General features: G+C 44.7%; 1 protein-coding gene across 1 annotated transcript; it reads right to left on the reverse strand.

Moving 5' to 3' along the window:
- Positions 1 to 3,238: 3,238 nt before the first annotated feature.
- Positions 3,239 to 4,324, reverse strand: LOC311013675 (putative nuclease HARBI1; the record flags this gene model as incomplete). Its single annotated transcript, XM_084009815.1, has 1 exon — positions 3,239 to 4,324. One exon carries the CDS (start codon positions 4,322 to 4,324, stop codon positions 3,290 to 3,292), a length of 1,035 nt encoding a protein of 344 aa, XP_083865941.1. The 3' UTR covers positions 3,239 to 3,289.
- Between the last annotated feature and the right edge of the window lie 11,251 nt (positions 4,325 to 15,575).

Raw genomic sequence — 15,575 nt, forward strand, 5'->3', positions numbered from 1 at the left:
TTAGGGTCATATTCGAGTCGCATATGACCTGTACATTAATTGAATGTAAATTTTTTCGATTGACATAAACAAACTTGTTTTCATATGGAGCCCTTATTGCTCCATAATTGCACCGATTACATTAGGGAAACCGGACATTGCTGCATTTTAATTTCGGCCTGTTCTTGAACAGTGTAGGGAAACCTGATGTATCTACTACCCATATTATTAATGCCGTCCAAAACGGCAGGCGCTTTGGGACGGCTGTGATTTACCAGACCTATAGGATTAGATAAAAAAAGAATTATATCAGATCAAAAGAAGGTTTTAATTAAATTGATGATATATAATATGTATGTAAAACACTTACCTGTCTGCCAATTCCCGCTGGAAACAGCCAGGAACCCCAGAGTCGTCAGGACCTGAATCTGCACCGGAATGGCATTGTTCCGGTGTGTTGCCTCTCCCTTATACTGGGCCCAATTCAGCACATAGTTCTAAGAGCAAGACTCTGGGGAATCTAAAACGGCTTATTAGCCAGTCATCATCATGGGCCAGCAAGTCATTATGGTCCCTAAATACTCGTCCTCTCCTGATTCTGCCATTGGCATAGTCCTCCAGCAGTGCCAGCAACGTCATCATGCAGCATTACGCATGGGGGTCACCATAGTATTTATAGGTTTACAGCAATTAGAGTGATTGTTTACACCTTGCCAACATCACAACATGAATTAGTGGTATTCCTCACCTCGAGATAATGTGAACAATGAAGTGTAATAGGCGAACACGTTTCTTCATGCCGGTTTGTTATGGACAGCATTATAGTAATGACTGATAACGAGGATAAAGTGTAACAAGTATACGATGGCTTAATGGCTGTATTAATATGTATGTTGATGATTTATGCACAGCAAATAAGGAGAATATTTAGTTATTCCCGTTGTGTTGTGCAGTGATCTAATGGAATAGTATTTGTTGTATCCTGTATTACATGCAGTCTCCTCCTCCTGCGGTGACACAGCACTGATGCAATATTTAGAAATTATTTTGATTTAAGATACGAGTTGGATTTTAAAATAAGTTGTTTATGAAAAAAATATCACTCGGTAAAAGCGCCAATAACACTGCTGGAGTTCATCTTCATGATAACGCGGATCTTCCGTCCGCTCTCTCCGTCCGCGCTGTTGGCTCTCCGTCCACACTGTCGGGCTGCCTCTCCACGCTGTGTTGCAAAACGCCCCGAAAAAAATGAGCTGAATCTGAACAGCCTGTAGGAACACCGTTTTACCGGAGGGGGGGCTGCAGAGACCATGCAGGGATTGCTTGTTTTCCTCATCCTGGGAGTTGACAGGCTTAGGGAGGACCAGTTTATAGGTGTAGAGACCAGAGAAAACCTGTTTTTAATAATATGGCCCCTTTAAAACTACAGTGCTTTCGATAAAAGTACATGCGCTAGTGAGCTTTCCTGTCCACAGTCAATGTGATACTCAGAGGTCGGTTTTTGGTCAATGACTGTGCCCGATACTTGTGCTGCATTTATCCCCATTTATCCCCACCGGAGAGATAGCATTTAGAATTTCCCTAAAATCAATAATCATGGTTTTGGTGAAATTCATAGCTAAAAAGGATGACTTAGTAAGTACAGGGCCATGGTCAGGGTCATCAGTGCTTAAAATAGACACAATGACAGAATCATTGGCAGAATTCACAATGTGCTGGCTTTGACATGCATTGGTATATAACAAACAACAAGGACAGAGGACACACCCGTGTGGTGAACCAGTGGAGTGGAGAAGAGCATCGGATATCCGATAAAACACCATTAACCATCAGTCCAGGCTCAACATTTGAAACTTTCTGCTCAAATGTGCGTCTGAATACAATTAGAAGCAGAGGAAAAATCAATGAAAGCAAAGCATGCAAAAAATGAAGCAACCTAAATGTGCCAAAATCAAATTCAGTAAGGTGCACATGGCATCATCAACACCCCTACATGACCTATAAGCAAATTAGAGTGGTTCCAAATTAGTTTGAACAGTGTTCCAAGGCACATCCTTCACAATGCTGTATTCTCAAACAGTTTCATGGTGAGAGAGGTAAGTGCAACAGGCCAACAGTCAGCTTATGGGCTTTAAATATTGGCACGGGAATAATAATAGACTCTTGCTGCAATGGACCCTGTCGAAGGCAATGGACCCCTTGGAGTGTTCACTTGAAGATAAAACAGAATATATCAGCCAGCTGTCTGGCACAAATCTTAATAATATGACCACCAATGCCATCAGGGCCGGGACATTTCCTCTCCTTCACCCCCTGGGAAGGCTTCAGAACCTCGCCCTTAACAACCTGAACAGAATACTGCTCTGGAGCCACATCCATAAAAACAGAATGCTCCTTACTAAAATCCTGTACATTAAAAACGATTATATAGAAAATACTCAGTTGTTGTTGAGGGAGAATGGACACTTCCTGGACTGTCTTCCCATCATAGACTATTTTTCACTGATTTAGACACCCATGGTTTATTATTAGTGTACATGGAAATTGTTTACAGGGAATGACCAAGTCCTCACAGAAAGTGATGTGACCCAACAGTTCTCTCTGAAATCATCCAGATCATTACAAATATCCTTGAACAAGTCCCAGTCTGCGCAGGGGGAGCAGTCCACGGCCCAGTATTTCAAAACTTGTAATCCGGATCAGAATAATCCAGATAATGAAATCCTCCCCTGGGCCAGTTGTTCAAAGGTAATCTGATCGGATTTTGGTAATCGGATTGGATCAAATCTTGAAAATGGGTTGTTCAAAAGGGAAAGAAGGATTCTGAAATCGGATTGGATCACAGAATCCAATCCTAGTTTTAATCCGGATCAAACCTTCAGTTTGTGTTGTTCAAAACATTTCAGTAGGATTTGGATAACTTTGATCCAAAAAAAACAGGATTATCCTGATCCCAACAGGGGGTAGGATTTCAAGGTGGATTTCAGGAAGAAAATGTAGTAAAACTTTAAAATTGATCAAATAATACATTTTTATGATTTAGTATATATACACTTTTATTTATATTTTGCACTTGACTTGTTTAAGTGTTAGTGATAAAGTAAATAAAGTAGACATAGGCTACTAAATAAGCCTTTCAGTATGGTAAAGTCAAAATGAAATGAAAATAAAAATGATCTTGTGAAAACAATGAAACCGTGAAACAATCCCCCAGATTTCAGATTTAAATAACAAACAAAAATAATATATTCAATTTTTCTGTCATCACTGTACATTCATTTTAAAGAAACAATCATCAGAGATGAAACTATCAAAAATAATGTCTAACAATTGCATCCCTGACTACACGTCCAGTCAGTCCCTCATTCTGACAGAACGCCAGAGGTTGGTCTGGTTCTTCCACAGGCTCCGGTGCATCATAAGCTTCATCACAGAGAGGGACATTGCGCCTGGTAGCGATGTTGTGCAGGACAATACACGCAAGTATGATGTTGCATGCTCCCTGTGGCTCCACTCGCAAGTATTTAAGGCATGCAAAGCGTCTCTTCAGAACTCCATTCAAACGCTCAATTGCACATCTCGTTTTGCAATGAGCAGTGTTGAAGCGTGCCTGCGCAGGTGTGGTTGCTGCAAGAAAAGGAGTCATCAGCCATGGTAGGAGTGGATAGGCACTGTCTCCTAATATTATGCCATCCGGTCGGTTGGTTTGGAGCTCTCTGTATAAAGCACTCTCTCTCAGGATACGTGCATCATGAACAGACCCAGGCCACTTCACAACACAGTTTGTGATGATGAGGTCAGCGTCGCCCACAAGTTGGATGTTGATGCTGCGCCTCCCCTTTCGGTTGATGTACTCCCAATCCCTCTCATGAGGTGCTTGGATATGCACATGAGTGCAGTCAATAACCCCAATAGTATTGGGCATGTTCCCCAAAAGAAAGAATTTGTGCTTGGTCTGGGCAATCTGGTCATCCTTTGGAAGGGAAACAAACTGATTGACCAGGCTGGCCAATGCAATGGACACAGCTTTCACTACATCACTCACAGTTGATTTGTCCACTCCTATATTGTCACCAACAACTTGGTAGAAAGTCCCAGATGCATAGAAGCGCAGACCAATGAGGACCTGTTCTTCCACAGACAGACTGTGACTCCTTCGGGTTGTCCGTTGAAGCTTTGGCCTGACAAGGTCTGCAATGTACCTAATATCAGTATTCCCAAAGCGAAAGCGAGCATACAGTTCTTCATCGGTGTATTGCTCCAGTGGTTTTGCACGCTCAGCATATACCCTTTGACGGTATCCTCTTCCACCAAAATGGTGGTAGCGATGGACAATACCTGCCATGTCAGTGCCTCTCTCTCTCTCTCTCTCTCTCTGAGAAAGGCTGAATATAAGATGGCTGTCAAATACCCACCCACTCATTAGCTGATGTGCTTTGGCTTGTGTTCAATTAAATCAATCAAGCCCAAGGCCTTTAAATACTATGTTCACTACAACAGATGAGGTGGAACCATGGACTCAAAAGGACCTAATTTCACTGTTGCAGAAACCCATGCACTGCTGGAGGGTGTTAAGTGCCATTATGCCTCAATAGTAGGAAGCTCTGTTGCGAGTGGAATGTTGACTAATAAAAGGAAGAAAGACATTTGGGCCAGAAGAGGACCTTGGAGCAGGTGAAATTCAGATGGAAGAATCTGAGGGCCAGAGCAACAAAGGACCTTGCTGAAGCAAAAAACACCCAAACGGGCAACAAACCCTTTAAGAAAGGTGAATACACAGATGTGGTTCTGGACATTATTGGAGGTGAGAACTCTAAAGCTCTGCACGGGATTCAAGGTGTTGTAGGGGATGGTGAGCCTACCATTGTAGAGGAAAGTGAGCCAGTTCCTCCAAATGCAGAGGAAACATTTATTCTGGATCTCAGCTCTATTTCTGAAGAACAACCTGGATCCTCACTGGTAGAGCCAGCAGTCACAGGAGCTCAGAAAAGAGGCTTGAAGCGTCCTTTGCCAAATAATAATGATGATGCCTATGAATCACTTCTCAAACGAGAAACTGAAAGAGCAGAGGCACAGATACTCCTGGCAGAGGAACAAATCAAGCTGACCAAACTGCAGCAAACCAAAGTGAAACTTCAGATCCGCCTCCTAAAAGCAGGGCTTGAAAATGCTGGTCTCTCCTCAGATGAAGAAGAACCCTGAGATCATTCTTTATTTAGTAACTATTGGACATTTACCCTTTTTTAATAATTATTATTTATTCAAGACGTTTTCAAAATATCCACAATGCATTTGTTAATGTATATTTGTTGTATTTGTTGTGGCTCAGATGAGGGGTCATAAAAGAAATTATGAATAGAAGTGGATATTTGTGATTTTTGTGTTTTGTCTCAAAATAAAAAACACTTACAGTGACCCCATGTTGGCTCTTCTACCTGTTTTTCTTTAGATAGCTGTAGCCCACATTGTGATATGTTGTCCCATTTAGAGCACTGGCAATCCGGATTTGGTAATCTTGAAAACTGTGAATCTGGATCAGGGTGATCCAATCCAATTTTGCTTTGAAAAACCGGCATAAAAGTAAGAAGGATTACCTGATCCCGGATAGCAAAAAATGGGATTTCCAAATCCGGATAATTTTTATCCGGATTAAATGTTTTGAACAACTGGCCCCCTTTTCTCAGTCATGGATCAAGGTGATCCTGCTGACTTTATCTGAGTACAGTGTTTCCCCTACCATTGTACAGGCCAAAAAAAAAATCAATATGCCAAAAATAAGACACCTATCAATTCATTCATAAATCAATGATCATTTACATTAGGAGCGCCTCCGCGCAGCACAGTAGACTTGCTCCACAAGCCGCGCGCTCCCGCTACGTTCTTCTTCGTGTACTTTATGCGTTTGATGTTGTTCTGATGCCGCTCTACCTCGTTAAACCACCACGATGTCGCTTTATACTTTGAAAACACGGAGTTGACACTGTATTTTGATAAGCTGTTGCACTCTTCAGACTCATGGTGTGAGCGGAACCGGACCGGTACCGGGAAAATGCCGCTGTGTGTCTCAGTCCAAAATCCGCTTTCCTCGTGCTGCCTGCTCGTACAGATCCGCTCGTGCGCACATTCGCTGATGCAGGTCGAGTGTTGTCGAGAAATATATGCAGAGACGGCGCTCTTTAAAAACAACATCAAGCCATGCGTGTGTAGTATTAGGACGTGGTGACGTATGTACAACCGGCTAACGGGCCAAAGCCCGTTTGGGCTGGAGCAGTGTGAATGCACAGCCGTGGGGGACCCCCCTGGGGCAATCATGCCCGGCACGCTACTGATCGCGCCCTCAGCCTATGTTAATAAAATAAGGATTGTTTTTTGATAAGCTGTGGAACTCTGAGTTAACCTATTTCTACTTGAATTTCTATGAACTATTAGGCTGTTGAGTAAACCTATAACTTATATTTTACTTGATAAAATAAGACAATGCAGTCATATGTCGTTATAGTGTTTTACAGTATCTGTAGCTATTAATGTTATGCTCCTCATTTTCCAGCCATATTTTTCCGGCCCCTAATTTTGGATCATTTCCATCAACCGGCACCTTAATAAGTCACTCTCTCCTTGAATCCTTGAAAACCTTGAATACACTCTGGTTGAACAAAAATGTTCAATGCAAATATAATAATTGTAGAATTGCAGACTCCTTGCTGTGCCACCTGACTTAATCCAACTGCACCAATACACCATCCCACGCGTCTCGTCTGTTTAGGGTTTTTTCGGTGGGTACCACCGGGCCTGAAAAAAATTCTAGGAGAAACACTGGAGTATTTCAAAACACTGGCCGGGTGGATCACCATGATCCCGACCTGGCTGGATACGGATTACCAAATCTCAAGTCTCTGCCTCCGGATCTGAAACATGGCGGACTACTTCACGGAAGGAGTAGCTGGGAGCACGACTTTCACGTCAAAAATGTAAGTTTACTGTCGTCTATTGTTGAGCGGTTTAAGGACAATATGAACACCAACCAACATATCCTGCTAGCTAACTACATGAATTGTCACGTACTTAAAACCAGGCTGTAGCGATCTCTAATTGAGCCGCGGCAGTGCTAACGGTAGTGTAGGAATTTTGTTCACAAGTTAGTCAATCAGAAGGACCTCACAGAGTCTATATTGCGTAATTCAGATTCTGCAGGAGGATCACGAAGACAGCGAAGTCGTTGGTTCTTTAGTTGCCATTGCTTCAGGCATTTATTTGCAGATGGACATCAGATGATACAGACGTCTGGAGAAACAGTCTCTTCTCTAGCTAAGAGCTGCCGTGTGCAACACAGTGCTCTATACCAGAGGCAAGAAGTTCTGGTGTCTACTCTATCTGCTCCAGAATATATACTGTTACAGAGGCAGGGCTATGTGTCATGCTTACGCGTGCAAATGTGTATTTTTGATATGGTAGTTCCCCGTCTGAGCTGGGATGGCTCCAGCTCCCCCGCGCTTTCCCGAACACAGGATAAGCGGTAGACAATGGATGGATGGGTAACTCCTCTTCTGTCCCATAAGACATTGGGGCCCCATCTGCTTGTTGGCTTCCTCCTCTGATCCTGTGAAGAAAACACTCCTGCGCTTCTTATGCTAACTGACTCCTTATTTGGTGAAACTCTAACACTCCTGTTTGTTATGTTCGTGTGCTACTGTCATGCATTGAGCGTCTTCCTTTATGGTCCATCTGGCTCAGACTGGGTTTCTCCCTACTTTATAATACTGAATACATGTTTGTGCAAGCTTCCGCTGTTTTTTGTTCCTCTAATGTGGTAAAGTAAGTTCATGGAGGGTGTGTAAATTCATGAAGAGTATATAGGTTCATGAAGGGTGTATATTCTGTTCGGCTGAGTTCATGCTCTACAAGGAGTGAATCATGCAACCTCCTTTACTAATTTTTACCTTCTATTTCTCTGCCGCTTTCTGAGGATGATAGGATAGGTTAATATCAAACACATTACATGATTATAAAACATACAATTTTCAGGTATCATCATACATTTTAAGCATCATTATATCTACAGTAGCTAACTCGGCTCCATTGACTTGCGTGTTAAGCAGCTAGCGGGCTAACGGTCGCTGGCTTTGTTTATGAATTTTGCGGTCCATGGTTTGATTTACAAGGTAATTAATCTGACGTACATTATACCATAACTGTTTAAACTAACATCAACCTGTTCGGAGTTTATTAGCGTTACGTCATTGGCAACACAGCAGACTGAAAATAGGCTACATGTGTACAGACCAGACTGCTACAGTGCTTTGGAAACCTAACATTACACTGTGTACATGTGTGTTGTGTATGAACTATGCAGTTCATTCAGAAGTGTCAGAATGCTACAGTAATGCTGGGAAAATCATGCTGTTGTCGTCATGCACACAATTTCTGTGACTATGGTGGAGTCCCAATGAAGACAAAGATATTACTTATACTCCTTCCCTTTCTTCTACTTTCAGAGCCCACTCAGCTATTAAGGACAGGGTCTGTATGAGTGCTGGAAATCCTTGGAAATGCTTCAGTTGCAGTGATAAGTTGTTGGATTTTGAATAAAGTGCTGGAAAGTGTTTGAAATTGTAGTTGCATTATTTTCATGTATTATAGCTTGATCAGTGACACAATTAGATACATTTTTTCCATCCTAATTTGTCTCCCTTTATGTAGAAGGCTCTCACTAAACATAATTGTGATAATTTAAAGCAAAATAGCATCTGATTTGGTTAAGTAAAATAATCAGTTTGTACACAAACATATAGCCAAACACTTTTGCTACACCTTAAATGTTCTTAAATTACTCCAATTTGTTTCAAGTAATGCAATGACAATTTAGATTAAGTGTAATGAACATCTTGAGTAACAATATCTAGGAGAAGCGGATCTGAGACATTGTCAATCCAAGTCAAATGCACCTCTGAGGTGGGATCCAAATGATCCTGAAACTTTGGTATCAAGCTGATCCAGATCTCTGCCTTACGTTTTGAAATACCAAAATCCAGCCCTTTATCTGGATTCAAGGGAGGATTGGATTACCAAAGCTGAATCCTGATCTTCAGGATCTGGATTCTCTGGATCTGTGTTGAAATACCCAGTTTTCAGATCAGATCACGATTTAATCCAATCCGACCAGGATAATCCAGTCAGATCACTTTTGAAATACTGGGCCCTGGAGACTTTGGATAGTCCTCCGACCAAACCGGAACTTAACCTTGCTCCAGTCTTGAAGCCTAATTGGCGGAGTTTCAGGAGCAGGTCCACACCTCAACAGCGCCATCTTCTGCAGTTCTATAAATAGCCACCTGACCCTTTCCTCCGCTTCGCTCTCGTATTCTGCGCTCGCTCTCGTATCCTACGCTCGCTCTCGTGTTCGTTCATTCTCATGTTCGGCCAGAGACGAGAGCATGCAACTTCGCCTTGAGCGCAACCAAACTTTTGCATGAGCAAACACCAGCTTTGGCTCACCTCGCAGCTTAACTCACCTCACCACGGATTTCGTCTCTCCATCCCCGTCTGCCGACGATCCTTTTCATCAAGATCAGGACCATAATCCACCAGAAGCCGACGTCACCTCCGTACCCGAGACCCCGACTTCAGTGGCTCAAACGACGTCCAGGACGCAAGCGACTTCGAAGAAAACCAACTCCGTCTCATCCACGGTCAGTGTTCCGCCTAGTTCATCCCTTCTCAACAGTCAAGACTACCATAGCTCGCCCGACGAATCCTCCGTGTCTCCCAGCTCACCTCCTTTAGGAGCTAGGAGAGGACGAGGAAACTCACGGACAGAACGTCGCCGGAGTTCGCCGACCCCTTCGCCTCCGAACATAACTCCAGCCTCCCGCCATCGTCCCGACAACACCAGTCATCACGCACACCCGTACAGGCCGTGACGTCGACGCTCTTGTTAAAGGGACAGTACTGGTAGAATTCGCTTTCACCGTGTTCACTTTAGACTCGTACTTTTTCACCGAACCCATATAAATCACTGGTCGTGCTCATTAGTAGTGTGACTTTTCAAACTGTTGCGTGGCACCGGCCCGCGAGCCATTTTGCAATAGTTTTGCATTCATTCCATTTAATCGCATATTATTTTGAACGTGTCTGCGTCATATTATACATCATTTGAAAGCTGCGAGTCTCGTGAATCAAACGAAACAAGCCGTTTTAGGCTCACGGAAACGCATCAAAAGCAAACACAGCGTGCGTGTAAGGAGCGCACAAAAAAAAACGCCTGAAGGACAACACTGAAACACGATTCATATTACATTTCCGTAAGTTTACGTCAGAGACAACTGACCAATAAGACTCGGTTACATGAAAGTTTAACTTCCGTACGGGGCAGTCCCAGCCCAAGAAGATAAAATGTATCCAGCACCCGGAAACGGGGTTCGTTCCGACCAAGATCTTGCGGGAGCCCTGCCATTCCGAGCCCAGGCCCGCCATACTTTACTGCGGCCTGAACAAATTCTACATTCATGAACTGAGGATTTCTTCGGTTTATCCTTGGGCTTCCAACAAAAGAACCGGGGGCTAATAGTACCATCAAACACAGCCCTAAGAAAACAAGAGCAATAGCAAAAGCAGAGACAGAGATCCTCTGCCAGATCAAACAACTCCGGAGTTTCCACCACCACTTCTTGTCATCTCTACACTCCAGAGGGAGCGCCCAGACGGATTCCAGGACCCTCCAACTTCCATCAGGATTGTCATCATCAGCAAAAGCAACCTACAACCCCAAGGGCAAACGCCACAGCGCCCACCGCCATTCAGTTCCAGCCGTCACCACTGCTTACCATTGCGGGGGCTCCTCGCCGCTTTTCCAACAACCACAGCAGCCCGTTTCAGCCAGGGCTCCTGGCACCGGGATGCCAGCGCCCCCCCGCCGTTTTTTTCCAACAATCCATAGCAACTCGTTTCAGCCGGGGCTCCTGGCACTGGGACGCCAGCCCTCCCCCGCCCCGCCGGCTTCCAACAACAACAGCAGCCCGTTCACCCGGGGCTCCTGGCACCGGGATGCCAGCGTCTCCCGCCGTTTCTCCAACAACCACAGCAACTCGTTTCAGCCGGGGCTCCTGGCACCGGGATGCCAGCGCCCCCGCCGTTTTTCCAACAACCACAGCAACTCGTTTCAGCTGGGGCTCCTGGCACCGGGACGCCAGCGAGCCCCAAAGCTGCAGCCTGCCTCTCACAGTTTAACGAGGCCACCTACTGGGGTGCTCTCAACAACAAGATTTACTGCCGCATCCCTGTCGCTCCCGTGCAGCCCTCACATTCTCCCTTCGCGGTGCCCCATCTCACCCAGCCTCTTCTTGCTAAGGAAGTTAAGGAAGGCTCCATGTCTTCCATCCTCCACTTCCTAACTCCGCATCAGCATCGGTATCGCATCAGTATCGCAACCAGGAAATACTCCGGCAAGAAACGCACCATTATCGATCTTTTAGCACCCCATGGCAGTACCATTCCCAGCACCAATAGCTTGATCCCGAGCGAAGAATTTTCCCCCACTACGCCACCATCAACCTTACCATCGCCTTAATAAACCCACTGGTACAGGGTTGTGGCTCTTAAAAAACCAACATCACTACACCACCATCAACCATGCCATCGCCCTTATTAAACTCGCCGGTAAAGGGTCACGGCTCTCAAAAAACCAACATCACCAGCGCCTTCAAAGTCCCCCTATCTACCCCGACTTCTGGCGTTCTTCGGTGTCTGCTGACGTGGTGCATATTACTTTGCCGTCAGGCTCACCTTCGGCTGCAAAGCAGCCCCAAACTCTTCGACCACTTGTCTAAAGACCTCTGTTGGATCCTGTCCAACAACCGGGATTCCATACGTCGTCCATCCTTCGGGCAATCTTACATCATCCCCCCCGTCATCACCACCCGCCTCTGGCCTGGCCACTCTGACTTCAGTCTTCTCCAACCTCGGAGTTACATCATCCGCAGAGAAAACAGAGGGCCCCTCCTCGCCAAACTCCGTCTGTGGCTCAACCTTCTCACTAATCGGAACGGAATCACTTTTTTCTACGACGACCAATGGACTCACTCACATGACATCCATCTGTACATGGACGCTTCTCCTTCAGTCGTTTTTGGGGGCTTCTACAACGGAAGATGGTTCGAAGCAGTACGGCCCCCAGAGCTTGCAAACGAATGCCAGGTCGCTTCCCTGTGCTCTTGAGATCTACCCTATACTAGTCGCCATCTTGCGGGGACACAATGGTCCCGCAAGTCCATCCACATATACTCAGATAACCTTGCAGTCGTAGACATAATTAACAAGGACGCTCCAACTCCCCATCCATCATGCAATTCACACGGAGCCTCATCCGGCACTCCGTTACACATCAATATGTTCTCCGCGCAGCTCACGTTCCCGGTCAAACAAACACTGCTGACTCTCTTTCCTGCTTCCCATTGCAGAAGTTCCGAAGCTTGGCACCTTACGCCAATACCTTCCCAAAGCCATTCCTCCACATCACCCTCAACTCCCTCGTCCTACTTGACAACTCGGAAAAGCTTCCACCTCTTCCACGACCAATACAACGCAACCTTTCCATAGTTCGATCTTATCACCTTGACTCTTTCATCACTTACGCCCATTCCATCAGGGCAATCCAAACACACACCTTAGCGGTACCAGCTTCTTCTCCAAGCTAATAACAGGCAGTTCGGGCCTGGCCACCAGCCATCCCCAGATAACTTCCCTCATTAAAGGACCCCCACGCCAAGAGCCAGCGACAAACCCTTGTCGTCTTCCTCTTACTGTCGACTTGCAGTCCACCTGCCTCCGCACGATCCGTTCCAGGTACGGCACTCCTCAAGTCGCCCAACCTCGGAAGCCATGTTCTTGCTCGCCTCGTTGGTTTCCTCAGATGCTCCGCATTCACCTCCTCAACCATTCGCTTTGACTCAAGCCGTCATGCTGGCATTTTCGACTCGTCTCGCTTTTCAGACGACATCATGGTGCTCCACTTACAGCTAACCAAAACCAATCAATTCCGTCCACCCACGCCCGTCTTCTTCTTCAAGGTCCAATCACCACCGAATCCCTTCGAAAACCTCGCAAACTCTCGCAATTCCGCAAATCCCACTTCGGCCTCTGGTAGTGGCATCCCAGAACACTTCATACATCCCGTGGGCCGCCGGTCCTCCCAAACATACGACCGCTATATCCGTTCAGATCTCAAGATCTCAAATCCGCTCAATCTCTTCTTAAGTAATTGGAGGTTTTTGGGGGTCCGTCGCTGCCCGGGAGCGGCGGCGGATGCTCTACAAGAATCCCCACAACGCACTCGAACACTCAAGAACCAAGATCTTCGACACTTAATTTTCTTTGTCAATAATAATAAATCCTTAAACGCATCTCGTTGACGGTGTGGTCCTTGCTAGTGAAAGGACCGGTTTGCAGGACAGACCAAATACAGTGTAAAGTTCAATTTACTTTGTTGGATTAAAATGATTAAAATCACCCTTTAACGAGTGTCCAGCAAAATCCCTGTGGAAATCCCCTTGGGAAATTAGGGTTACGGGGACACATATTGTCAGGGGTACAGTTTCCCTGACAACCACTGTGTTACATCAGCTTTTATTAACATAGAAACATACATCATCATTGTGTTGCTCTGTCACACACAGATCAGTTAAACAATAATAACTAAATAAAATAAATAAGACACCAAGTTAAAACCAGATTAAAACCACAACACACCACAGTGCACCGCACATCGGCTGCTGCCTGTCACAGTACCAACCATGCCGATGCATGCTAAACATCAAAATTGTCCATTCAATATTTCTGGTTTCCTTTATACAAGACACAGACTTTACAATAAACCTGTGAGGAGCCCTGTTATTTACTCTGCGTGAATGATAGCCTCAACCGCTGGAGTAATGGAAGATGGCTGCAGGAGTTGTGCTGAAATCCAATTTCAACCCTCTACTAATGTCTAGTACATAATGGGAAACTCCAACTGTATTCAGCCCATAATTCATTAACCCACGGTGAGTTAATACAATTTACAACACTATACTGCTAGGTCCAATAGTGTTGGCCAGTGAAAAATGAGGTAAGCAGTAATGGATTTTATATGCATATAACTGTTCTCTCATTAATATTAGACCCTGATCACACTATGCCACTATGATGATGAGATCACTGCTGTGGCAGAAGGTTTAATATCGAGGGAAGGGGCTGTACAGAGAGTGGGTTAAATAAAGGGAAGGGAATTACTAAATAGTTGTCATTGGATTCCACAAATAATCACTGTGGTGCAGTATGGCCATTGCATTTGAGTTTAATGGGGTTGTGTGCATTGGTCTTGATGAAGTTGCTTTTGCGGTCAGCTGGAAATGTAACCACAGTGAAGTGAAATCCCCTGCGTACCTCAGGAAATTTGAATTCTAGCCCTGAGGCAACATATTATTTTTTGATTATATTCAAATTTGTGTTGATATCATCTGTCTTTATAGAGTATAGAGAGAGAGAGAGATCCCTCTCAGTGTGTGTGTGTGTGTGTGTATGTGAGAGAGACAGAAACAGATATCCTTAGGGAGAGAGGAAGATGAGAAGAAATCTTCCCATGAGGTGGTATTTTAACAGCTGCTTTGGTACAGTCCAGTCTCATGGCAGTTCATGAATTGGTGATAATGCAATCTATTGGTTTTGTGTATAGGGACACAAATTGTGTTGAAATTAAACGATTTGCACTGCTGATGTCATATTAAATATTGGTGGTGGGGGAGGGGGTGTATGGGTCAAACAACACTGAACTTTCAACCATGAGACCGGTGTTGGACACTGCATGTCCTAAATAAACGTTTTTGTTCGTTTTGTTGTCTAAATCTAAAAGTACGTAGATATTTTCAGCCCAACCTTGATGCTTTTCCTAAACCTAACTATGTAGTTTTGCTGCCGAAATGTAACTTTCATGTTTTGAGTAAAGCTATGCCAACTGACAGAAAAAACGTGATGCAGGCATGAATGATTCTTCCAATGGAAATACATCCTTTTGAAAGTCTGATTAGAACGTAGATTTAAATTTTGTGTATATTTCATGAACTGCCGCGAGACCGCGTTTTTCTCTGAAGCAAAATGTAATGCTCCTTCAAAGAGGCATCAGGCTTCATCAGTTAAATATGGGGTATGTAATCCTGTTCAGAAGCACTTTTTGTTATACTCGGTGAAATGGCCCGTCTAATTTCAGAGGGATCAGTACATTATGTCATCAGGAAAAGGAACAGAATTAAACAGAGCTCTGTGGCCGCCGTGGGACTGAGAAAACAAACAACCAATCTGCGCCCCTCGCACCGAAGGGCGTGGATTGGTCGGAGTAAAAAAACAATCAGATGCCTTCATGTCTAATTCTGCCCTCCCCACCTAAGGGGGGGGGGGGGGGGGGGGGGGGGGGACAGGAGGAGGTAGCTTTCCAACATTACATACCCCAGCTTTAAAGGGCCAGATTATATTAGTTGTAGTCATAGAATAATGGTTTCTTGATTGTGCAATTATAAATCGTTGGTTGATATTGCTCAAGTTAAATAAAGTGTTATTTTCTTTAAAATGCT

Source organism: Eutrigla gurnardus (assembly GCF_963514095.1).
Source record: "Eutrigla gurnardus genome assembly, chromosome: 5".
Lineage (NCBI taxonomy): Eukaryota > Metazoa > Chordata > Actinopteri > Perciformes > Triglidae > Eutrigla > Eutrigla gurnardus.